We start from the raw sequence: 26,159 nt of genomic DNA on the forward strand, positions 1-26,159 counted from the left end.
ATGCCACTGTGACAACACCTTTATCGGTTTAGATACTGGAAATGGCTGGCTAAAGATTAGGCAAGCATGTGTTGTGTTTTGTTTTGTTTTGTTTTGTTTTGTTTTTTTCTTTTTAATAGCAAGGTTTCTATGTGATTTTTAGATGCAACATGATGCTCCAATCAGATCAGACAATGTGATGATGCGTGTAAATATTTTCAAGGTCATGTTTTTGTTTTTGTTTTTGTTTTTTGTATTGGCATGAACTTTATCTCAAACTATGTAGTTTTCTTACAGCCAAATGCATTCAAAAATGTTTTTCAAGTTCATGTTGTGAATCATGACTGACCGTTGGCAGTATGACTGGCTGCTGTGCCTTAAACCTACGACTGAGGGATGATGTCCCTTTTTTTATATATAAAAACTTCTCAATAGTCTGTGCAATATATGCCTTAAACTTTAAATGTGTGTTTTGTATAAACATTTCAAAGAAATAAAAGTTCAGTTTTTCTTACATGCTCTTTCTTATTGGTTTTTGTTGCCTGTAAAAGCTCAAGTTTACTTCAGAGAACAAAATTGTATCGTTATAACAATTTCTTTCACACAATAGCCTTTTACATGGAAGACATTGTGACATGTCACAGTAGTGTCCTGGTACTGTGCATGCTGGGTCACTGTCACACTGTCATGACTTACTGGGACACTTATTACTTAATATACTTATATTACTTATTCTACTTATATTAGAGAGGTATTGTTAATGTCATTAGTAACACCTGTGTATTTCCTACTATGACAAGTCAAAATGTCTGCTGTGAAAAAGGCCAGCGGGCACAACATTAACACACCATTCTTCCAAACTGTTTTGGTTAAGTAAGGGTTTTTTATTTCCATCCTCTTGTGCTGGCTTAACTTGACTCGGTTTAACACAGCACATCAGCCCAGTGCGGCAAGGATGCCCATACAAAAGGGCTACCCACTTGAGGGTGTGTCTGTAAATGAACCGATGGAACATTTTTCTGTCCGCCCTGCTGGTATTATTGTGGTCAAAAACTTTATTGTACTTGTACACTTGTTGCCCATAATTAATATAATTTAAATTTATATACCTTTTTTTAAAGGCTTGGAGATTCATTCATCACCTAATGTCAGGCAAGAGAGCCAATAAAACCAAATAGAATGATCAAAGTATATATTAAAGGTGTGTTGATTGATTTGTGCATAGCGTAGCATCCAAGAAAACATTCCACATTAGAAGCTGCCTGTAACTTGTGAATGGCACAGTGAATTAAATTATTTGCATGCTTTGAGCCCAATCACTGGAATACATGTTGGCATTGTATGTTTCTGCAAATCACAGGTAAGTAACATTTGAACACTATTTTGTAGCAGATGAGTTGAAACTTGTTTCTCAACAACTCTGTGGTTAATGTGTGGTTATGTTTAGGCATAAAACCTAAAAGATCATGTTATGGTTTAAAATACCTGGTTTAGGTGCCACAATCACAGCTGGACATGCCGCAATGTCTCGCTAAAAACGCCCAGTTTTGTTGATGGTGTAATCAAGAACTACGCCACTTTAGAAACTTAATGATACAAATGGAATGTACTACAGAAACGTATTTATGGTTTGCAGAAATGTACAATGCCAATATTTTCTCTGACGACAGGGCTGATTTGAAATATGGCCGGCACAGTGTTACAGTGGTTGGCATTGTCACCACACAGCAAGAAGGTTCCCGGTTCCAAACCCAGTGTGGAACCTGCGTGCTTTCCCCATGTCAGTGTGGGTTTTTTCACCGTGTACTCCAGCTTCTTCCCACAGTACAAAGACATGCAGGTTAATTGATAACTCTAAATTGCCCGTTGGTGTGAATGTGAGCATGAACGGTTGTCTGTCTCTATACGTCAGCCCTCTTGCTAATGTCAGCTGGGATAGGCTCCAGCACACCCACAACCCCCAGCAGGATAAGCAGTTAGGGAAAATTGATGAATGAATGATACGAATGAAACGTACAAATGTAACACATTTATGGTTTGCAGAAATGTACAATGCCAACATTTTCTTCGGAGGACTGAGCTGACATAAAATATGCATCACTCTTTTGATGGCTCCTTTATTAGTGTTATGAACAATGTTGACGAAGCCCATCTGACCTCACTGCAACCTGACTTGAGGCAGTCGAGCACGCTTTGGCCAGACAGTGGAGATGGTCCATCTTGGTGGTTGGTGCAGCCAACAGTGCCAATGACAAAGCCTTAGTAATATACTGTACTAATGTTATTGCATGTTTTAGCCAACTAACTACAGATTATTCACATTACTTTGAGTTATTGTTTTTATTTTTTTGTGAATTGATGACTGAGTTTAGTCTTCAGTTTATAGCTGCTTGCAGTAGTGAACACTTAGTTACATTCATTTACATTGAAAAAAAATATATTCAGGTTAGTGCATTCATGCTCTTGTTTAAAGCTCAAGCTGCAGAGTCCTTTGAAAAATGGTGGTAGTGTAAAGTACAGTGTACTGCTTTGTAGGAAAACATTTACGCTGGTTATGATGTAAGCATGTGACGTAAGTAGAAAACAGGACTTCAAAACACCCTAAACATACATATACACTTTTTTTGTGGTCAACAGCACGAATGAACTTTACTTTATTTGTCTGAGGAACAATTCAAGACTGAATTCCTTCAACAACACAAACATACTTGATCCTTCAACAAATACACACAGCCAGCTGATGGGTCAAAGACTTTAGACTGAAAGCTCTACAACAAACCATTTCATCAAGTACTCACCACTTTTAATAAACAAAATCAGAATGGTTGCTTCTTTAAAATCCATTGTTAATATACAGGGATACAAACATTACAGATATGGAGACCTGTTGCAGTGCTTGTGCAGGTGTGGTACTGTAGCTAATTGGCAGGAAGAGGTAAACATTGCTGGTACTGTATGTGGCACCGGATCACACAGTCCAAAAACACCCCCGCACACACATACATGATGTTTGATGCATCTCAAACATCCACCCAGCAGTCAAAGTGACATGAAGCTCTGAGATGCACATACACTTCTCTTCATGGTAACCTTCAATGATGATATAAGGTGAAAAGTAGTGTATTGCAAAATGTTTCCGTGGATCCCAAATGAATCCCAAGCCCCTACCTATCAAAAACATGTTCATATCTAAATAACTGTAACACCATAGCCACTTCTGCTCCTATATAAAAGACTTTATATACTATTCCTATTTCTTTTCTCTAAAACCTACAAGGTCCATGAAGGTAGGAGCTAGGGATCGATTTGTGGTTCAGTGTATGTTCGGGGGGCCCTGAGGCAGCTGATGTCTCCGTCTATTCGTCATCCTTCTCTTTGGCACCGTGTTTGAGAATGCGGGTGAACTCTGCGTAGTTGAAGTTGCCCTTCTTGTCAATGGGCGCCTCGCGGAACAGCTCGTCCACCTCTTCGTCTGTGAAGCGGTCACCCATGGTGGTCAGCAGCTCTCTCAGATGGTCCTCATGGATCACACCTTAGACACAGAGAACACCCATTAAAGTCAAAATAGACACGTTTTTTTCCTTTAAGACGCAAACATTGATTGCACAAGTTCATGGCTATAGAAAAATGACACCATTTTGTATCTCGATTGGTTCCCTCATGTTCACTGTGCAATTCTGTCTGCCACTGTTTACAATCTTACGGGGAAACATAGGCTCAATTACCCTCAAAACTGCGTTCTAAGAACTACAATCGTCCCTAGTTCTTGTGATGCGGACAACATAAAAAGGGGGGCTCTTAAAACTGTGTTCTTTGAACTATGAAAAAGTTCCTCCAATCTCGAAAACGTCTAATGTAAGTTCTTTGCAGTTACCATCCCCAGTAGCAGAATAACAGACAGTGGAACAGCCAAAGTCCTGTCCTGTGTTATCGGTAGTTGCTAGACTCTGAGGAAAACACAAAGTGATGTGGTTGTCTTTGCGACAGCAGCAGGAACAATAGAACAACTCGGAAACACTAAGTGCCGAGATCTGTATATAGAGTATTTTGTTTATACTGACTCACCAGATCCCTCCTCATCAAAACAGGCAAAGGCATTGCGGATGACGTCCTCGGGGTCCGTTCCATTGAGCCTCTCTCCAAACATGGTGAGGAACATGGTGAAGTTGATGGGCCCTGGTGCTTCGCTCATCATCCCCTCCAGGTATTCATCAGAGGGGTTCTTACCTGAGGACAGAGAACACTGTTATCTAATGTATGTAAATGTTAATGTATCTGCTTTTTCTGGGGGCTACTAAACACCAGGAAGTGTTTCTTCATGCTAATACCGTAGAAACCTGTTCCTATAAATAGCATTTAGCATATTTTGTTAAAGAACTAATTACCTCCGCCAAAGGGGTTATGTTTTGGGTTGAGTTGTTTGGATTATGTTAGGATTATGGAAAAACTACTGGCCCAATTTTCACGAAACTTGGTGGTAAGGTATGGCATGGGCCAAGTAAGAGCCCATGAAATTCTGGAGCCGATCCAAATCACAGGGAGGAGAGTGCCGAGTGCCCCTTAAAGTTAACAGCGCAGTACAGCAGTTCAGAGGGCACCTTTCAGAGCCACATATTTATTTCTTTATTCAATTTACAAGAAATTAAAGGCATACTCTAGCAATTTAGCATTACTTTTTCACACAAAGTTTGGAAACTCAAGAGAGACTAAAAAATGAATGGTCAAAATTGAGGCTGCACAGGCCAAGATATCCTGACTTTTAGCTCCAGTAACACTGGATGCTAAATTTCCCATGATGCAGCTCTAAAGTATCTTTTTTTGACCCCCTACCCCTGATAAATGACCATATCTTACAAACACCTCACTCCTAGCTTGTTATGATAGCGTTCTTCTATAAATTTGTAGTGTCCAAGGCCAAACCGAGATAACTCTGATGATGTCAGCAGCAGTAGTAGTAGCACTCCGCATGATGAGCAAACTAAACTTCATTTTTGTAAAATAGTTGAAGTGGCCCTTTAATATCACATTTAAAGTCACATTTATTTTTTTTTTGTGGCCATAAATGTGGTTAGAACATGTCCGTGTACCCAGAGAGGCCAGCATGTCATGCAGATCCTCCTTGTCGATGAAACCGTCTCTGTTCTGGTCGATCATGTTGAAGGCCTCTTTGAACTCCTGGATCTGAGACTGGTCGAACATGGCGAAGACGTTGGAGGTGGCCCTCTGAGGACGCTTCTTGGTGGTCTTTCCCTTTGCACGCTTGCTCGACATGATGGCGGCTGGGTCTGGGCCTGCACACATTCAGAAGGCATGACTCATGGATTAGATAATAATAACAATGCTGCACCATCAGGGACAACACAGCTCGGGTGTATCACCTGTTAACAAGACTGTTTTCAGCATCACTTTGAAAAGATGAGTTAAATTTGATATTTTGCATTTCACAGTGCCAAAAACTGGAGCATTGCAGCCATGTGGCTCTTTTATATTCCCTCTCTCTTTTTCCCCAAGCAGGAGAATTTTCCACTGTTGTTTCCTCAAGAGAGAGAATCACACTCTCCCTAAATGTCGGGTACAGTGATGGGTGTGAAAACGACATGTCTCCACAGTGCACGCTGCAGCTAACTTCACATCCTTCCAGAATTAGACCTGTCACTCACGTTCAGGTCTGCAAGGATTTGTCATGCGTGTTCTGTGATTGTGTTATACCCAGTGGGTAACGGCAGACAGAGGGACAGGCTGGACAGGCAGGAGGCAGCAGGTGAATGCGACTGATTAGTCACGTATGAGGTATGACATCATGCCCTGAGAGGCGCTGAGGTGATGTGAATACTGAACATGGGACTAACTCACTCAGTGAGATCATTTACTCAGGTGAGCTGTGAGATGGCACACCCTTTACTGACATGCAAGGTTTAGTTTTCAGTCTTTAATTTACACCTTGAAATGTACTTTTTTTTTTTTTTTTTTTTTTAGCAAACTTATATCTGTGAAAGTCAAACGGATGTAGATATATGAAGGTACTCTTTTTTTCTTTGTTTTTTGGCAGCAACATTAGGCTTGGCCTCAGCACAAAACTATTTCTCAAATGCATCTTAGTCCTACTAGAAAGCTATAATTACTGATGATCCCAGAGTGTTAATCATGTCCAGACAAGTCACTTCCTCTCAAATGTTATCATTCAAAGATTACAGCAACTGAAAATTCCTCAACTGCAGTCAGGTTTGTTAAAGATAAGACAGATAATAGATGCAATTTTGTAAATTAATTAAAAGTTAGGAGTGCAGATCTTCAGTGGGCTCTGGTAATTAAGACATAATGTAGACATTCTCCTCAGGCAGGATCCTTAATTCTCAATCACTTAAATAAGTAAAGGAGCAAAATGACCATATAATGACATTCTGTGACTGTAATGGAACATATATAACACATTTGCCACAAATTCAAATAATATATATAATGTATACATTTTTATGTATGAAAATCACAGAATTAAAGGAAAAAAATATTAAACTAAATATATTTTTTTCTTGTTACCACCAAATTTGAAAACACTGTTGTATTTTGGCAGTAAAATACATTTGTGTATTTTATAGCACAGTGTGCTCCAGCATTTATGAATAGCTTGTATGCTGTCCTATGTCCACCAAATCTCTGTCTCCAAGGACACTGTCTGTGTGACACTGTCTGTCATCATATTTTATATGCTGGAGTAGTAATTTTTGTGTGTGGTCCCTGTTGCTTGTATGGTTGCACTCAGAAAAGCTTGTGAAGTTGAGCAGCTTTGCCTGTCGCTTTATAGCAATTTTTTTATGTTGTGTATATGGACCTTTCTTCCTCGATTTATCTTTATACAAATGAGCGCTACCGTATCAAGAGGGCAGAATTCTAACTTTTATTTTCAATGCAAATTTAAGTATCACCTGCCGGTTCTGTCCAGTGTTTATAACCTTGATGAATAACTTAATTGTTCACAGTGGCATTTCCATAAAGTCATGACAACCAAAAATGGATTTGTATGTTCTCAGGAACGTTACAGGAAGGAAATTCTTGTACTTGTGGTTAACTTGCTCTGAATGCCACACACACACGCACACACTCTTTCCTTTCTCACAGTGCAGACACATGTTGGATCAGACTTTCCTCATTTCACTACTGTTTGGCGGCTCCTGTCCCTTCATGTGCCAGAAAAAAAAAAAAAGAAATCTGGAAGGTGAGTGTTGTTGGCACAGCGTCCTTCTATTCTCCATCTAACAGTTGCGGAGGAAGCTGGAAACAAAACAGCGTCTAGCTCCCAATTTAAGAGGAATGCCACATTCTCATTCTCGTTTGGCTCCACTGATACAGCTGGGGTACAGTCTCCTGGGAGGGGCTGACTGGTGCTTAACTCTGTTTCTGTTTCAAGCAATCAGTGAGATAGAGTCTTTGACAAGGGGGATTATTTCACAACTTACAGTTTCAAGGTGCAGGAAAAGCAACAGCTGAAATGTTCTGCATTCTTCACAGAGTGAATGATTCACAAAGAGGCAGAGAACAACTGGCTCAGACTGCAGCGACGTAAGCATTTGGCTGACATGCCTCATCTTTGCTTGTACTGACAATCGTATTTGTTCTCTGTCCACCACAGCTCCTCTGTGAACCCTTTCATCCAGCGGGACGACAAAGCTCCTCTGTCCCTTCGCCCAGCAAGAACACACACACACACACACACACACACACACACACACACACACACACACACACACACATACACACATACACACTTTGATATCACCAAACAGTCAGGCTGCCATCCCTCACCCTAACTCCAGGTCTAGTAGGTCACCACTACTCAAGTTAAGACTGGTCAGGAATTCCAAAAACAAACAGAGAGTGAAGTGGAAGTTAAGCTTTCATCGTCTATAAAAAGGCAACATGAGAGGTGTGCACGCCTGTGCGTTCAGGGGAGTGTGTGTGAGATCTAAATGGGTCAGCTGCATTCAGAAATTCCTGTGTCTAATGTGCCGTAGTGATGGGATGAAAGTAAACACACATGCATACAGTGCGTTTAAGCTGCATACACAAGCATACAAACAGGTCAAAGGTGAATATTCTCTATAGGTCTCTCTTCACCTTGATCATCAGCTCTAATTTAGCTTATCTGGTCACTTTAATCAAAGATCCACTGAAGCTCTCTGTAACTGTATGCTCCCCTTCACTCTCAGCACAGTTGGGCATTGTACCACTGTACTCAGATCATTTACACATTCAGTCCTTTTTAAACACATAAAATACGAGATTTTTAACACTTTGTATACATAATATGCAACCCAGTGGTAAAATCAGCTTTCTCTCTCACCTTGGCTTCAGGTAGAAATATCAAGAAGTCCCTCAAACTCCTTTTGTCTGGGTCCAACACAGCAGTGCGAAGGGAAGCAGGCAGTCCTACTGGAAAGTTTGTTTAAAGAATCAGACTCCCGGTGGGTCCCTCCCCTTTCTGGCTTGGCCAATAGAGAGGGCGGCCTGTCCCATACAAAGACATCTCAGGCCAGGCCATTTCTCCATACAAGGCAAAAGAATGCACAGGCTGTTGCCTGCTACTGCCACAGACGCTGCTCGGGATGTTTGGGAAAAAAGGCAGAAATGACAGGAACTACGATAAGGCTGCCTTATTTAGAAAAAAGGGCCCAAACATTTAGAGGAGGCTCTGTATGTTGGAGTGTGGAAACATGAGGCAGAGAGTTGTGAGTAGATGCAGATCAGCTTTTGAAAGCCAGTGTTTCTGTTGTAAGGCCGTGGCTTTCCTTAAATAGGCAGTTTGGCTGGCCCATCACTGAGGCCTGAAAGTGCAGGGAACACACCTTAAATTATGTCACGGAGGTAACATCTGTTTTGTGGTTTCTCACACTTTGTCTCGTCGTGTTTTATTAAAGACCTGCTTGACAATTATTCACTGTAAGAAAATGTGCTCTGATGTTTTTTGGCAGCTGTTTACTCTGACAAAGCTGCTTTCCAGTGTAAGCGTTGCCAGAAATAATGAGCCTGTTTTTTTCTGTCAAGATATTGTGAGGATATCAAATACTTACTGTCCTGATAGAATTCATGTGTAACATCTTTCTTTCCTTCATTGGGCAGTGCATAATGTATAATATAGTAGAAGCAGTGTGTGTCATTTAGGTGGGGTATCTTACAAATAATATTTTTTAGCCCTTTGAATGCTTTGTCATTTATATGGATATCATCATATCATCATCTAATATGTGCTTTATCTTATTGTGAAGTAAATGAAAATATAGTCTTCTCGGTTTGCTGATGATGATACAGTTCTTTGATACAAATATCCTTTTGCAAATTAAACATTACACTTTACCACATATCTATACGCTTGTGTCTTTTATTTGTTTTTCATGTGTATATATTTATCATTAAATCAGCAAAGCAGCACATTTTCATTTCTTCAAAGCAGCGTATTAACAATTTAGTAAAAATTCAGAATATTGTACTTCTCGTGAGATTACAGGGCATGAGCTGAAGCGTTCAGGCAAAGAAAGGAGGCCTCTCTGTCTAATGGAGCTTTGTGCAGGTGCAGTGATGCCCTCTGCTGGGCCACACTATGTTATCATTTCTAAAACACTGAAAACCCTTCAATGAATGATGGTGTGGGCAAAAATAATATGCGAGGGTGGTTTAATAGTTCAGTCTGGCTCCACACACATGAGGTTGTGAGGCACAAATGCAGTATGGTGGTTATGCAAATGCTTTTCACAGTTCATCATGCACTCATAGAGAGAAATATCTCACAGTGGTTAGAGTCTTAGAGATAAAGTAAAATATAACCACATCTTTGTTATCACTTACTATCAGTTGCTTACAGAGTTCAGTTAGGTTGTACCACAGTAAATGCAGTGCAACTTCAGTACAACATTGATTATAAACTCTCTATGTGACAGATATTTATACACAGCTCCTATACCATCATTTTTTTGTTGACCCAAACTGTGTCCTCATGTTTTTATCAGTATTGCCTCAGGAGCTCCCATACACCATCCAATTCTCTGCCTCCAGCCAAGGCTAAATGTTTCTTTACAGGGTGGCAACCTGTGGATTCACAGGATAGAAAAACTTCCACCCACAGACCGAGCTCAGTAACATCTGAGTCTGCACAGAGCAGAGAGGAACACTTTGGTCAAGTCTGCTGTCCATGTCTGCTGTTCAAGATGTGCTTTACTCCTGACAGCCCATTTATCTAAAACTGCCCATTTATTTTACTGTCCACTAGTGTGTAACATATACTTTATAATGTAATGCAAAGACCAACTGAATGTGAGAGTAAACAAATATTCCTGTATTTGCATTTCAGATATGTTCAGCAGCAATACTAATGCATGACTGGACATGATGAAGCTGAATTTGTAAGCCAGCAACCTGATTTTTGCTTAAGTTTTTTGTTTGTGCAGGAAACTTTGAGTTAATCTTTACACATCAGTGTGTAAGGTTTTGTAAATGATTTGTTTTAGTTGAAATAGGAGCTCTGTTCTCAGAGATAGTGCCAGAAGAATTATGTTTATTGATTATTACAATGATAAGATAAAACCTAGGGGATTTATGCATCACTGAAGGCTTTGTTTACAACTTAATATCAGAGGCGGGTCATGCTTTCTTTTCCAGTTTTCTCATTGGCTGTTGAAGTGATTGACGTGTGTGCCGCGCAGGCGCAGAACACTAGGAAGCATCCAGGATGGCTGTTAGTCACTGAACCTGAGAAGCGACCCGAAAGGTAAGCAGCTGTCTACACTCTTTCAGCATCAACACAGACAGGATAAACTGTCTGTAACACAGTTAGCAGCCGTCAAATATATTAACCAGCAAGAGTTTCGTCCATTTTAACGATTATTCTCACTTGCTGTAACTTACACGTCGTTTTAAGTAAAGTCTTTAAGAATGCATCATCTCTGAATTCACTGTCAAACAAAGCAAATTCGTAATGAAGTTCTTGAAGGTTTGGCTTCAGCTGGGTCACAAATAAGACGTGTCTTTAGTTTTAAAACGTTTGAATTAAGTGTAGAGACATTTTGTAATTCTCTAGTGTTGTACGTGTCGAGAGTTTCAGTTGCTAACACGGGATTGCGCCATACGGAGACACATAAAGCCGTTGCGGAAGTTGTATGAATTTGTGGTGTATCTCTAGATGTGTGCATTTTATACAGTATCAACACATGGGTCACTTATACTGAATATAACGGTCTTTAAAATACTATTTCACATTTTAAAATCCCTGTTTTACATTGAACTCTTCACAAAACCTTCACCAAATGACTTCTGTATCCCGAGGGACTGAATTTTTCCAGTGTTGTCACTGATGACGTTATTATGCAATTATCAAATCTGAAGTAAGAGACATTTTAGAGTATTTCTGTGCAACAGTGGTCATGAGATATTGACAGACATGCTGAAACGCATTGCACTGAAGTGAGGTAACCTTTGCCTGTCTGTGTCTCCTTGGAGGCAAAGGTCAGCAAAAGCTATGACAACTCTCTGTACACACTTGGCTGGTAAAACTGGCTGTGACACACGTGTAACTAGGCACATATGGAAGTGTGTGAATGACAGTGTGTCAACCAGTGCTGAAATGGTTTTAAAATGTTGGTACTTAACAGAATTAAGGCATTTAATAGAGACAAAAAAGTCAAATTTATGCCTTCTCCCCATTCAGAGCTTCATCAAGAATTTTCTGTATTTATTTATTTGTGAGATTATCTGTCAGGGGCAATGCAAAACACATCGCAACAGGTTACAAATGTATTTCAAATACATTGTTTAGTATTTTATATACACTCAGCGGAGTGGAGTGCATCCTGTCTTGAGTGAGCATGTTGTGTCTTGTTTTTGAAGGATTTCTAGCCAAGGCTAATTTGCGACTCCTGTCCCTGGTTGGGCTTCTCTGCTTAAAAAAGTTAAAATTAAGTTAAAAAATGGCATTTTAATATAAATTCATGTTTGGGACTGTTGGTTGGACAAAACAAGACATTTGAAAATGTCACATAACAGAACACATTTTCACGATTTTTTGACATCTATTTTAAAACAGGGGCATAGGAGAGGGGCAAGCAGGACACAACCTGAAACCTGCACACTATCTAACTTGTTAAAAAGAATCAATTTATTGTGATGTTTTGGTAACTAGAGTTTCATCAAGCAAACCTAATGATGGTCGAAAGAAATGTAGACCATCAGGCAGTCTGCTGTAGTTTGTCTTAAAGACATTTTAGAGACAAGACAGTTAATCAATTAATATTAATAATAATCTACATTAATACATAAGGAAAATAATGGTTAGTTGCAGCTCTAGTGTCAACGTCATCAGTCTGAATTCCTCATCGAGGCGAACTTGGAGTCAGTGAAGCTGGGCTCATGCCAGTATATACATGAGGGATAAGTACAGGAATGTGTTTAATGCACTAGAAACAGCATGCAGCTACAGCTGAAAACAGATCCTTTTAAAGTAGTTATTAACCCCCTTGTCTTTCCCGCCTGCTGCCGTCTACTGCCCTACATTTTGTCATCTCTCACCGCCTTTGTCTACTGTGGGCTTTTGTTCTTCCCACTTTCCAAATACAGCTGACCTGGCAGTTTCAATCAAGTATCACTAAATCAGATATGGAGACAGCCTGAATGGGTACAGAAATGTGTAATTCACATTAGATGATGGGCTGCACACTCATATTTTATATTTGAGCTGTTGTGTCAGTCACATTATTGGCAAGAGTGGAGTTTTATGTTGTTTGTTCTTTTTACTACACAGCAGGGATTATCTTCATCATCTCTAATGAGTTTTTGCTGGACATTGTTTTCCAACTCAGGCCTACCTTTCTGTCGTGTCCTCTCCCATGGGCAGCGCACACAGTGATGTCCATCACAATTTGCACGTTATTTGCTTGAGTTCCTCCCAGATTGACTAAGCCTGTGAAGGGTTTTCCAGTGTTGGTAGAGCATGACCACGGGAGAGTCCTCTCATCTCTGATGGCCCAGAGAGCTGTGGTCGAGCCCAGAAACTGTGTGGTCGATCAGTTTGTGTATGTGCGTTTTCATGCCAAGCGTGTTTGAATAGCCTGTCCGAGCCTTTCAGAAACTGCTGGTCTGGCTGTCATGTGCAGTGCAAGTGGGGAAGTATGAATTCAGTGCGACAGGAGAGTGCGTATGTGATTGTGAAATTGTGTGAGATAGAGGAAGCGTCGGTGTGTGACTGAATATACTAGGACTCTCTCTCATAGACTGCTATATTTTGCGTCCTAGCTCACTACGGAAAGGAGTAGAGCACTGTCATCTCTGATGACCACTTATCAAGTGGAAAGTCCTATTTAGCTTAGCAGTGATAATCGACTGTGCCAACTTCTGTAGCGACATCGCAGTTGTCAAAGCTAACAAAATGTAGCCTTACATCTCCAGACAGATATGGGGGGGGGGTTAGTGGCCCTCACCTTGAGAGGCAGCCGAGCTTTCTGCAGAATGGTGTTGACAGGTTCCTCTGGTGGAAATGGAGGTAAAGTTTCTTGAGACTGTTCCTGAGTTCCAGTGGAGGGAAAAGCCTTTATAGTGGAGTTGTATGGCAGAAGGCAGGTCAAGGGAACACAGCCTGGTCGGGAGGGGACATCTTCATCCTTCACTGTGGGTAAGACGTGAGATTGGTCATATGGACTTTGGACAGATGATCCTGTGGACAAGTTTGAGTCATTGTGTAGGCGTTTGTTTCTGATGTTTTTGTTCAGGAATATAAAGTGGTTATGCTAATCACAGTCATTCTCTAAATTGGGTCATTGGTTGGCTTCTTATAGTTATTATGTGTGTCAACAAAAAAACAAATCATTATAAGCATAATGTGTTGAGTATGTATAAGCTTTGTTTTTTTAAGCATCAAATCAGATATTCCCAATATTACAGTGAAGGTCACCTCCTCTTTCCTGCAGTTAGTAGCTTCAGTTTGTTGCAGAATGAAAATATTATTCACATCAGTCACATTAGTTTAAATTTAAAATAATATTACAAGGTCATTGGCTATGGTGGCACTGTCTATGTATGACAAGGGCTCAGTGTTGATGCAGGTCCAAACTAGACCAAATGTGATGTTTTCAGTAGCCTCTGGCAAAGTTTGACTCCTTGACTACTGCGTTTTGTAGCACATGTTCGGTGCATTACATAATGGGAGGAATTGTATTGATGGTTTTTTTTAGACCTAACTGATTTTGGAAATTAGCTACAACCTGTCCACGTGATCTCACACTTGTCTCAGGGTGTGGAGATGTGTGGCCGAATGAGTCATATTTTTCACTGCGTCTGTCTGACTACATTTGAACTGAACCTTTTCACATTATCATCATGGCAGGCCAAGAAAGAGAAACCAACCTCTAGATGTCTCTGGTAGAGCCTGTCTTCCTTCCCAGCTGTTAAACTTTAGCTCATTAGTCATGTTCAAGATCCAACTCCAAAGGCCATTATGGTTTCGTTAAAACCAGAGCCGCAGATAACACTATTGTCATATATATATATATATATATATATATATTAATCTTATCCTTTCAGCTTACTTCTGTACCCTAATCTGTCTTAACTCTGTCAGTTATGCACCCCGGGTTTTAACATATTTGGGGAAAACTGCATTTCCCTGCTGTGCACCTTGGGCATGGAATAACTTAACTTAAGGGCACCATAAAGAATGTGGTCACTGAGGCATGTGGATGTTCTTCTTGAGATCCCCCTCTGTTGAATAGCTGTTCTTCTGTTTTGATTTTAGTTTATCACGTTCTATATGTTGTACTTTAATATGTTCTGATTTTGCTTGACTACTGCAATGGCCATGTCTCTATTGTAAAATAGATTTTTGATCTCACTGGGACTTCCTGCTAAAAGAAAAGTAAAATTAATAAAAATGAAAACATTAGAAATACCTCCCGTGCAGTCATTCAAGGGCCATCCTTTTGTTTGGAGCAAACCTTGGTGGAAAGGTCACTTGGACTAAAACGCTGAAATCTTGTGATTTGTGAGTTTTAGTAGGTTATATAACACAAGAACTGTGTTTGCTGACAGGCAACTGTGCTATATTAAGCCTTTTAACTCATACTTAATGAAGTAGATGCTAAATATGCCCTATTGAATGATGCCATCTGTTTGTGTTTGCTTTTTAGTTCAGTTAATTTGATGACGATTTTAATGAGTTCTAAGTCTATAATAGCAGCATTTGTATTTACTACCAGTGGATGACATTGTTATTGAGTGCTGTTGACATTGTGGAAAAAGGATGAAGGATTAAACCACAGTCAACAGAAAAAACTGAATGCAGACACTTTTTGTTCCTGTGCCGCAACACTTGGCCTCACTGTTCTCACTTCTTGTTTTTTTTTTTTTTTTTTTTTTTTGTTTCCAGTCCCAAACCATGAATATTGTGGGTCAGTTTGCGGAGACGGTGTTTGTGACGGTGAAGGAACTGTACCGTGGCCTTAACCCCGCCACTCTGACAGGAGGGATTGATGTCATTGTGGTGCGACAGCCTGATGGATCCTTCCAGTGTTCCCCCTTTCACGTCCGCTTCGGCAAGCTGGGTGTGCTACGCTCCAAGGAGAAAATTGTGAGTGTTTTTCTCTTCTGCTCATTTAATTCTTTCAGTTCTGTTTCTCAGCTGTTGGTTATTCTTTGACTCGTGCATGCATCGCTGTGATTTTAGGTGGACATTGAGATAAATGGAGAGTCAGTTGACCTGCACATGAAGCTGGGTGACAATGGGGAAGCTTTTTTTGTGGAGGAAAATGAAAACATGGAGGTAAGATGGAACATTGTAACATTGCATCAGTTTTAGGGGGTCTGTTATCTTTAACTTAACATGACAAACATTTCTTTTCATGCCCTTCAGTTGCAGGTCCCAGCCCATCTTTGCACTTCCCCAATTCCTCTTGAAATGTCAGAGGAGACTGAGGAGACCCCCGAGGGATCCTCCATAGCCGGGTCAGGTGCCCGCAGGAAGAAACGCCGTCGCAAACGCGTGCGTTCCGATTCTCACCTGAGAGAAGAGGCCACCTCCTCATCAGATGAGAGAGATAGAGAGAAGGAGTGGGAGAGAGAAAGTGATCAGGCCGGACAGGAGAGCCCTGCTAAAGATGATACTGCCTTACCACTACAAGTCAGGTCAGTGATTAAAAAAAGAGGAAAGAGCTTTACTGACAGTAATTTCCAAGACTTGTAATGCTTTTGCTATTACAGTGCACACTTGAAATAGATTTTATAATTGCTGACATATTACATTACATACAGTTTGGTAAATGCCTGGCGTCCACACTATTCTGGCATTTTGGAACCCCTGAAACAAAGACCTTTGAAAATGCTGCTGACCCCGCTTTAGATTGAAAACTCCAGGGTTGCGTTTTATTCTCGATGGGCAGAAATGAAAATGATTATGCAGACACCCATGTTCACTTCCCAATTGGGTCGTATCTTGTGCTGAAACTAATGATTGTTTTCATTGTTGTTTAATCTGTTGATTATATTCTTTATTAATCAGTTAGTTGTTTGGTGTATGAAATGTCATGAAATGGTGGAAAATATTGATCAATGTTTCCTAAAGCTCAAGATGACATCCACATATGTTTTATTTTGTCTACAACCCAAAGATATTAAGTGAACTGTCATGGCGGAGTACAGAAACCAGAAAGTAATCACATTTAAGAGGCTGGAATCAGAGTGTTTTTACTTTGTTTTCTTACTTAAAAAATGACCCAGTCCGATTAGTCGATTATTAGTTAGTTGGTGATAAATTCAATAGTTAACAATAATTCAATTGATTTATTTGCAGCTTTAGTCTTATCAGTCATGACTTATCTCCTACCTTTTGTGATTTTACCATTCTTGTGTGGGCAATGTTACCCCTTTCCCATCCCAGTAACAGTTCCAGCCTGTCTTCGGTCCAAGCAAATAAATCTCTAGTCTCACTTTTCACCATCTATGTGTTATTTTCTGTAACTAAGCAACCAGCGGCAGAGTAGGCAAACCGCTTCCTGTTTACATTAGCACATGCATGCCCAGTGTACACAAATGGTCATGTGATATGTGTTTTCAGGCGTATTAGTATCGACGGAGATAATTTCTGAAATGGTGCTAAAAGCTTGTTTGGACAGAGAATACAATGAGGATGTATCAGTGTGGATGTGGCTGGCGTGTGACTGTCAACATGGATACCCTTTTACAGGGAGTCATGTGGTTCAGTGTTCACACTATCAGTCGGTAAAAAATATCCTCTTGCTTTGTTAAAGTAAATCAGTGTACTACTCGCTGTCTGAGGAGCCAAATGAGGAGCTGGGGGCCACACAGACTAGAGACACTCATCCACACTCAGAAGGAGAGCAGTCACCCTCTGAAAGGTGAGGATGGTTCATCTTTACAGTAAATTGAGAAACAGTGTCAGTTGACAGAGATGAAGTCATACTGGTTTATCTCCCTCTGTCTTTCTCCTTTACAGCAGTGTGTTCTTCAGCCGACCATCCTCCCCTAAGAGTGACTCAGAGCTTCTGGTTAAATCCCAAGAGTCATCTGGGCCTCAGATACAGTGGAACTGGGGAGGTTTTCCCACGGTATGGCAACACTTACACACACACACAGATGTAGATGCGCCTTTACTGCCAACCCATGCTGTGGTAATGCTATAGATGCTGACACACTGTCTCCAATCTCTCTCTGCCCTTCTCCTTTCAGCTGTGTCAATCTGAGAGGACTCCAGTGGAGCTACAGCGCATCTCCCCCTCCGGCAGTTCTCATTTCCGCACCATTGAGAGACAGGACTCCTTTGACATGAGCTGTGAGCCTGTGATCAGCTGTGGCAGAATGGGCAGTGTAACAGTGGTCAGGCCACAACCCAGGACTCAGTCCCTAGACATAGGTAGTCATGCTGTGCAGACCACCCCTTTGTCCAGAGAGACAAACTCTCACTTTGCCCATTCCACCCCCACTGACCTCTCCAACTCTTGTGTATCATCAGAGAAGACTAATGAAGACTCAGCACAGGCACTTGTATCCACATTAGGGGAAACAGAGAACAGAGACTCATCTTTTTCTTCAGCTAATCTAATTAATGGCACAGATTCTCTTGCAAGCAAAGAAAATATCAGTGTTGAGAATAATAACACTGTGACTGACGGTGTGACCGATCCAAATAGTGGACAAAGACAGCCAATAAATGAAAGCGAAGACAGCACAGTCACTGCAACAAATCTCATTAGTACAGAGTTATCAAATCCACAACAGCAGGGTACCTTATCGGAGCAGAGTGAACAGGGTTCCACCGGCAGTGCTCCTGTCAGCGAGGGGGACAGTGGGATAGATCCCTGCGCTGAGGTAGGAGAGGAGGACGGTGGACCTGGAGGGACTGAAGGGTCAACAGGAGGCTCACTGACCAATAAAACAGAGGGGTTAGCAAACTCATCAGAGGCATCCTCCAGAGTGGAGCAGCAGGACAAGAAGAAAGGTGACGTGTTTTTCTTTTATGTTACTTTTTAATTTGTGTCCTTACATGCTCAAAGTTACGTTAAAATAATACTGATTATGTCAATGTTTACCAGTTGAGCTCATGTGTCATTTTGTTGCAGGTAAACGTAATCACCATCTGGGACCAACAGATATTTACTTGGATGATTTGACCAAGTTGGATCCTGAGGTGGCTGCACTCTACTTCCCAAAGAGGTAAGAAGTGTGATTTTTCTTTCAACCCTCGCATATGAATACATTTTTCAAGGCACTAATATCCACGGTGATTGATTGCCTTTGAAACAACTCTAATAATCGTGCATGTTGTCCCTGCAGCGAGACTGAGGGAGCGTCTCAGCATGGGGCAGAGCAGGGCTCCTGCTCAGGAAGCCAGTCACCTCAGTCAGTGGGCAGTGGGGCCATGGACAGCGGGACCGAGTACCTCTCAGATTCTGCCTCCTATCAGATGGACGTCAGCATGTCCCTCTGTGGACAAGAGGGCGACACCAGCCATATCACTAAAGGTGAGTGAGAGTGAATCAAATAAGCTAGAACATGGAGGGTGGGATTTTCCAGTGGAGTAACACCTGTTGTTTTTACTGTTAATCCAGAGAAGTTTATGGAGCACATTGTGACGTACCAGGATTTTGCCAGCAATCCAGGAATCATTGAGGATCCAAACCTTGTGATCTGCATCAACTCCAAGTAAGCACAATGCATTTCAAACATGTCATTGTTTCACTGTGGATGTTCTTCAGTGCTCAAACAAGTTTATATCCGTGACTAATCATCAGCTTGGTTTTCTCTTTCACAGCTATTATAACTGGGCAGTTGCTGCTCCAATGGTCTTATCAATGACAACTTTCCAGAAAAACCTACCAAAGGTATTTCATTGTCTCTACACTTGACCTCAGTAATGTTTATTGCTTAGGCTTCTTTAATGTCCAGTTATAAATGGAGCTGCTGTTTTATTGCACGCATCAACAGCATAAGACAGATAAGATCGTAGTTAGCTGGTGAATATGTTGACAGGATAAATGTAATCGTTACGTCCTTTGTATGTGTGTGTGTGTGTCATATAGAGTACGATAGAGCGGCTGGTGAAGGATAAGATGCCCAAAAAGTCTGGGCGCTGGTGGTTCTCCTGGAGGAGAAGAGACATGGACAACAGTCAGGTATATTTCCTGCTTACGCTTATTCATTAAGTTATGATAGTGTGGCTGCAAGACAACAAATGTTACATGTTTGCACCTGCAGTAATTACATGCAGTGATTCATCCATTGCATAGCTAGGGTTGGTTTTATGCTCTGTCCATGTGAGACATAGGAGGACTTGGGAATGGAAGTTATTGAAGGGTTAAGACAGGGGCAACTGGTCTGTTTGTAAAAAACAACAACACACCACTGCCATTCTACATCGTTGTTTTTTATATATATTTTTTATATATTTATCTAATACACGTGATGAATGATCAGGTTTGAATTATCACAATATAAACTGCATGTTTTTCAGCAAAAGAGCTCAAAGGAGGAGCAGGAGGAGCCACTACCGAGTGTTTCTCACACAGTTAAGTAAGTGACCTCACTAAGAAATGATCTAACACAAGCTAATAAACCTTACATGCTGTGTTTCACTTGGCATGTGGTCCATCTGAACCACAGTTGTTTTCTCTCATGATTCAGTGTACTTCAGGACATTCAAACTTATTGCTGTTGAGGGCTAATATAAGAACTGCCAATAGTACAGTTCATTCATCTTTATTTTGTTTATTTGGTTGTCATAATGCACGCAATTTAATAATTCTGTAAATAAGCCATTGCTCTGGACAGAAATACTTGCTTTTGTTTGCAGCTCGGCATTAGTTTCATTCATGTGTCAAATCAAGAATTTTGTCAGGACTTGAATCACGTCGGCTGAATTTCTTTAAATTCCAAGTATCGCCTATGAACAAACACATAGAAGAAAAATAAAAGCGACCCAAGTAAACCAGCCACCGATGTTACACTCTTCTCCTAGCTTTTACTTGTTATGTAGTTACTTTTTTGTGAGGAGATGCATGTCACCTTTAGATGGATCCTCTACGTAGCTGCATAGGCACCACAATAGAAGAACTGGTCAAGTGGTGCAAAATTATTATCATTATTAGATTTCTTTGTATGTTGTGTTTTGTGTGTCAGGCTCTTATCGTGTAGTTTACGTTTCAGCCACCAGAGTGTGCCAAAGCTCTCTCCATATAGTAAATTACTCAATATTCTCAAAAACAATTGCCATGACACTTTATCATGAGCAGCTACGTCAGTGTTTGACAAAGTGAAGTTATCTGATGGCCAATCAATGATAAAGATCACCATGTGAAAGGTTTTTTTGTGTCATGTAGTGTTTGTAACTCATCAATTATTATAAATAGATTCGCTGAGACAGACATATAATTCAGACACAATATGGTAACTGGATGTCTGTTGTTTCTCCAGAGCCACACTGGATGACGTTGACAGCGATGAAGCGGCGGGCCTCGGCCGAACAGCCATGATTCCTTCCAGCCTGTCACAAGAAACACTTAATGCCGCTCAGTGTATCACCCAGATGTACCGCAAATCACTACGTCTAACCTCTAAACAGATTGTAAGAGATACACACACACACACACACACACACACACACACATTCATACGCCTACTCAAAAATGTTACTCTGCTATCTACTGAACGTAGAGGACAACCACTGTACACCCAGCTAATTCTACTTTCTCATAACCAGGAGCACTTAAACCTGCGTGACGGAGCCAACAAGGTGGTGTTCAGTGTGACCACACAATACCAGGGCACCTGTCGCTGTGAGGCTGCCATCTACCTGTGGAACTGGAACGATCGTGTCATCATATCCGACATAGACGGCACCATTACTAAGTAAAAACAACCGTCTTCCTTTTGCACCTATGCTGCATAGATAGCTCAACAGTAATTTGGATACAAAGCAATTGATAGGTGTTGATCACTATAAAACATTGTTTGAACCTACCTTGTTGTCACAGTATTACTGTATGAGTAGTCTTCACTGTCTGTCTCCTGCAGGTCTGATGCTCTGGGTCATATTCTACCTCAGTTTGGGAAAGACTGGACACATAAAGGCATCGCCAAACTCTACCACAAAATACACCAGTATGTGAAACAACTTTTTTTTTTTTTTTTTTTTTTTTTTAAATAGCAGTCAGAGAGCAAAAAACATCATTGTCATGAACAGTTTTGCCTTTTTTCACCACTTTCCTCTAGCTGAACTTTCCCACACACTACTCACACAATATCAAGCAAAACCAGATAAAAAGTATCCACTGCTGATGATTTCAGTCTGATGTAATTCTACTTGCAGCTGAGTGTCTAATCTGCATCGCCAGATGTTTCCCTTTTTGTCCTCATTTTCATACGCCTTATGTTGTGCTCTTAAAACGAGCGCAGCTGTTCAGTTAATTGAATAGGATTGGATTCTGTTTGAAGTGCTAATCCTTTGTTGCACAAATCCAGAGGAACAGGATACAGTACATATGTGTTGTGAATAGTATTGATGTAAATATTTAGGAGCTTAATGCTACAGGTCAACTCAGTTACAAGAAGAAGTGGAATTTTTTTGTTATGTTTGATGAAACTAAAATGTTAATATAGTCGCTCCTTTCTTGTAGAAATGGGTATAAGTTCCTGTATTGTTCAGCGCGGGCCATAGGTATGGCTGCCATCACTAAGGACTACCTTCACTGGGTCAATGACAAAGGCATTGTCCTCCCTCAAGGCCCTGTGCTGTTGGCCCCCAGCAGCCTCTTCTCAGCTCTACACAGGTAACAGATACTACTACTGAAGTACTTCACAGGTAGCATGTGTGTCAGACTGAAGCTCCCAGAACCTTCAGCCTGACATGGCTTCCATTGAAGGCGATTTACAAGGGGGAGGGAATTTGATTTTTTCCCTAACCAATCAGTAGAGATCAACGACTCACCCAGAATCTGACGTCATTTGTATCCATGCCTCGGGGTGCCGAAAACAAGCGAGCATTGCCTGTTTAAAATGTCTCCGTTGTCGTGCACGCCCAGCTGCATCGCCATTAAATCCAGTTTAGCAGCTTCCTTAATTTGGTCCTCCATTAACGTGAGTAGTGGCGAAATACCTCGATAGCATCGTTAATGTAGTCTGTAGGATCTGTAGCGGTCACCATTGTTGCTATCCTCACCAGTTACCCACCAGCGTACAGCTTGACATCAGCGTGGCGCTGATTGGCTAATCGCTAGACCCCCGGCGTTCATTGGTCCGTCCATTGTTTGGACGCGATAAATCACAAATTCATTGAAGTATGCCAGACCAGTAATGCAAGCCTACTCAGTTGAGCGGGTGGGGTCCATGGTCTGGAACCAGGCTCCTTCACAGGTAGTGTCCATCTGCACTGGTGTTAATAAACTGAATTATCTAGTCAATGTAATGTACTGCTGACCTCTAGTGGCCACTCCTCTATGTTAAAGAGGTATCCAAAAAACACCTCAACCCGTCAGACAAAAAATTAAAACCACTGGAGGGTGAATTGAATAACATTGATCATCTTGTTACCATGAAATGTTCTGATGAGAAACTTAAGTCCCCCGCCATCATGTGGACGCCTCTTGATGGGTTCCACCCACCCTAAATACAGTTGTGGACCAAGTACCCCCCTCAACCCCAGCAGGAGAATGCACCGTGCCACACCACAAAAACTGCTCAGGAATGGCCCAAAGAACGTGACAAAGAGCTCAAGGTGTCGACCTGGCCTCCGTATTCCTTGGATTACAGACACCATAGGACACCCCCAAAGGCGGTGTGTCCGTGCCTTGACATGTCAGAGCCCCAGCTCCAAGGAAGCCCCACCATGGATTTGGGGTACCTCTGGGGTATCCACACATCCCATGGATGTTTGATCAGATTTAGGTCCGGGGAATTCGGAGGCCAGGTCAACACCTTGAGCTCTTTGTCACACTCTTCAGGCCATTCCTGAGTAGTTTGCTTGTGGAGTGGCAGGGTTCATTGTCCTGAGGAGGGGAGTTACATATTCGTTCATACGCTGTATGACAAACATAAAAGTGTGCCAGGGGACACTTGAACATATGTCCATTTTGACTATGAACTGTCTGTCCTCACTTGTGTAGAGAGGTTATTGAGAAGAAGCCGGAGGTGTTTAAAATTGCCTGTCTGAGTGACATCAAGGATCTGTTCAACCCAAAGAGACAGCCCTTCTACGCAGCCTTCGGCAACAGGACTAACGTAAGCAACGCTCCAGACTGACTCTTAATACAGTAATAACCTTCAGCAACAAGTTGTTTTCTATCAAGGTTTTTCAGGGTGCACAGTTGCACATTTGGCAGTGATTTCAGCCTCTGGCACAAAAAAGGCAAAGAACACACCCATGTGTTTTAAATGTTTTTAAATATTATTATTGCAGCCTACACTTCCTGTAACATACTCCAGCAGGTAGAAATGAAGTGTGAGAAATATGAAATTAAGGTCTGGTGTTTGCTCGCTGGAATTAAAGTAAACACTGACTAATGATTTATGATTATAGATTAGTGCTATAACAGCCGGACAATCTTTATAGTGTACAGACAAGGTGCAAAGGTTGAAGTCACACTGAAGCTTGTCTGTGTAACTGTATTTACTTTCTATTTTGCAGGATGCTTTTGCCTACAAGCAGGTTGGAGTTCCTGATACCAGGTTATTTACTGTCAACCCAAAAGGAGAGCTCATCCAGGAGAAGACTAAAGGCAACAAGTCCTCGTAAGTCTGCAACAGAACACAGATATAATCACCCTTTCCAACTTGTTTAGGCTACAGATTCTGACCCTGGTGAATCCTATGTCTAGCATACATGAGAAGACTTTGAAAAGACTTTTAGAAGGCTTATGTGTGACACCCTCTCACATCTAAAGCAGTTTGTACTCACACACTGTTAGCGTTTGCGAAGACTGGGGATCTTGCAGGGTCAGTATTTTCAAGACTACAACTAGATTCCTTTTGAGATGATTTCCCATCTTGCTCCTGGTGGAAAATATTACACCATACTCCCTTTAAGAAATGTGAATTATTAACAGTTTCTCATGTTTGCACCAACTGAGGTAGAACTCATGATTTCATGCAAGACATCATTACCCAATGTGTGTGTGTGTGTGTGTGTGTGTGTGTGTGTTTTTCAGGTACAGCCACCTGAGTGAACTGGTGGAACATTTCTTCCCCGTGCTCTCTGTTGGGAGCAGCACGTCCTCTGCTCTGGCCTGTCCTGAGTACAGCAGCTTCGCCTATTGGAAGGAGCCTCTGCCAGAATTCGACCTGGATGCACTACTGTAGACACACATATCTACCAAAAGCCACATAAACAAGATTTAAGACACATAAAGTATACTCTCTTTGTTCTCTCCTTTTCCCGAAAGGCATTTGAAAGGATTTTTCCCAGCATGCCTGAATACTGCCTTTGATAGACCTGCCAACTGTAGTGCCTGTTTGTGAGACTTGGAATAAACTGGAACAGAAAGAAGCAACTGTCCCATCATATAAAGATATATAGCCAAACCAAGTCGTAATATGCACGGACTCGACATTTCAAAATAAGTGTATAAAACATAATGCAGTCCTTATCTCAGTGTTCTTACACTGACTGTGGCTGTTTACACTTTTTTTTGCTGTTTTATTGTGAAAATCCTCCACTGACCATGACACAACTGGACAAATATGCCTTTGTACTGTTTCACTGTTTTGTAATTGTGTGCACCAGAATCATAGTCATTCCAAAATATGAGTTTAAAACACCAAAAACACTTGGGATGCCTAAATCCCTCATATACCAAAACTACTGCCTGTTTTCTGTAATCGTCTTGTCTTGAAGCTCATGTTCAAAGCTTAAACAGACCCGGACACACTCACACACACACACAGAGCTACAAAACAAGCCTGTTATCCTTCATTCAGTTGAGATTGTGTACATGTCTGTGTGTTTGGACGTGAGTGTCGTGGGTGGGAAGGCTTTTTATAGCTACATGTAACAAGCAACCAAATATGGTGTGAGAATGTGTTTAAATTGCTTTGGATTATTTTAGTCTGTTTGAGATATGAGATAAGTGGAGTTTTCCCAGAGTATTGTTGAGCGTTATTCTGTTTTTGTCAACCACAAGAGTGTTTCCTAATTACAATTGACTCACCTGAGTCATAGGTAATGAGAGCATTGGATGATAAGCTAGACTTTAGGTGGGATCACCGCTGAATCAAAGTGTGCAAGTGAATATTGATTTATTTTAATATGTGGGGACTGCAACAAGAAGTTGATCTGAGCATATGGTCATCATGAAACCACAACATACACATTTCACACGTCTTCTTCTAGGTAGGGAACTGCCAAGTTTAGAAATGTTTGTACACTACATGAATTCGGAGGTGGGTCAGACTGACCGTGACTTTTATTCCAGAGAAGTGTAAACAGACCCTGGAGGGGAACAGTAGTGGTGTAGCCTGCCGCGGTGCCTTTGTACTATAGTGACTGTTTTATTTATTATTTTTGCGTGTCTTTCATCATCCAATTGTGTGGAGATGCATTGGAGCTGAGAGTTTTGCTGGTGTCCTTGAAACCAAATGTAGAAATATGAATAAATTAAAATACTTAAGCACTGTTCATACAAGCCTGATTTATTTGTTCTCTGCTGTTT

The 26,159-nt window shown here is 41.2% G+C and overlaps 2 protein-coding genes across 3 annotated transcripts; one reads left to right on the forward strand and one right to left on the reverse strand.

The window, feature by feature from the left end:
* Positions 1-2,617: 2,617 nt before the first annotated feature.
* On the reverse strand, positions 2,618-8,475 carry myl9b (myosin, light chain 9b, regulatory). The gene is made up of 4 exons (XM_049596700.1): positions 8,318-8,475; positions 5,067-5,270; positions 4,045-4,206; positions 2,618-3,511 (listed from the first exon to the last, which is right to left on the reverse strand). The coding sequence occupies exons 2-4, from the start codon at positions 5,248-5,250 to the stop codon at positions 3,336-3,338; spliced, it is 522 nt and encodes a 173-aa protein (XP_049452657.1). The 5' UTR covers positions 5,251-5,270; positions 8,318-8,475; the 3' UTR covers positions 2,618-3,335.
* Positions 8,476-9,558: 1,083 nt separating this feature from the next.
* Positions 9,559-26,117, forward strand: LOC125901067 (phosphatidate phosphatase LPIN2-like). Of its 2 annotated transcripts, none has more exons than XM_049596565.1 (20): positions 9,559-10,735; positions 15,377-15,577; positions 15,674-15,769; positions 15,860-16,131; positions 17,253-17,360; positions 17,462-17,570; positions 17,692-18,460; positions 18,582-18,675; positions 18,796-18,983; positions 19,071-19,164; positions 19,274-19,343; positions 19,542-19,634; positions 19,973-20,031; positions 20,932-21,082; positions 21,218-21,366; positions 21,532-21,618; positions 22,134-22,286; positions 23,619-23,733; positions 24,140-24,243; positions 24,660-26,117. In XM_049596565.1, exons 2-20 carry the CDS (start codon positions 15,386-15,388, stop codon positions 24,808-24,810), a joined length of 3,054 nt encoding a protein of 1,017 aa, XP_049452522.1. In that variant the 5' UTR covers positions 9,559-10,735; positions 15,377-15,385; the 3' UTR covers positions 24,811-26,117. The 2 variants fall into 2 exon arrangements, with proteins under 2 accessions (XP_049452522.1, XP_049452437.1); XM_049596480.1 differs by having other exon boundaries at positions 9,564-10,735; positions 17,459-17,570.
* The last annotated feature ends 42 nt before the right edge of the window (positions 26,118-26,159 follow it).

The sequence above is a fragment of the Epinephelus fuscoguttatus genome, linkage group LG1 (assembly GCF_011397635.1).
Source record: "Epinephelus fuscoguttatus linkage group LG1, E.fuscoguttatus.final_Chr_v1".
NCBI lineage: Eukaryota > Metazoa > Chordata > Actinopteri > Perciformes > Serranidae > Epinephelus > Epinephelus fuscoguttatus.

Coding starts and splice junctions, on each gene's coding strand:
- LOC125901067 (XM_049596480.1), top strand. CDS start 15,386: ATGAATATTGTGGGTCAGTTTGCGGAGACGGTGTTTGTGACGGTGAAG. Junction 15,770..15,859: donor AGGAAAATGAAAACATGGAG/GTAAGATGGAAC, acceptor CATGCCCTTCAG/TTGCAGGTCCCAGCCCATCT. Junction 18,676..18,795: donor GCACTCTACTTCCCAAAGAG/GTAAGAAGTGTG, acceptor TTGTCCCTGCAG/CGAGACTGAGGGAGCGTCTC.
- myl9b (XM_049596700.1), bottom strand. CDS start 5,250: ATGTCGAGCAAGCGTGCAAAGGGAAAGACCACCAAGAAGCGTCCTCAG. Junction 4,207..5,066: donor TGACATGCTGGCCTCTCTGG/GTACACGGACAT, acceptor CTCTGTCCTCAG/GTAAGAACCCCTCTGATGAA. Junction 3,512..4,044: donor TTTTGATGAGGAGGGATCTG/GTGAGTCAGTAT, acceptor TCTGTGTCTAAG/GTGTGATCCATGAGGACCAT.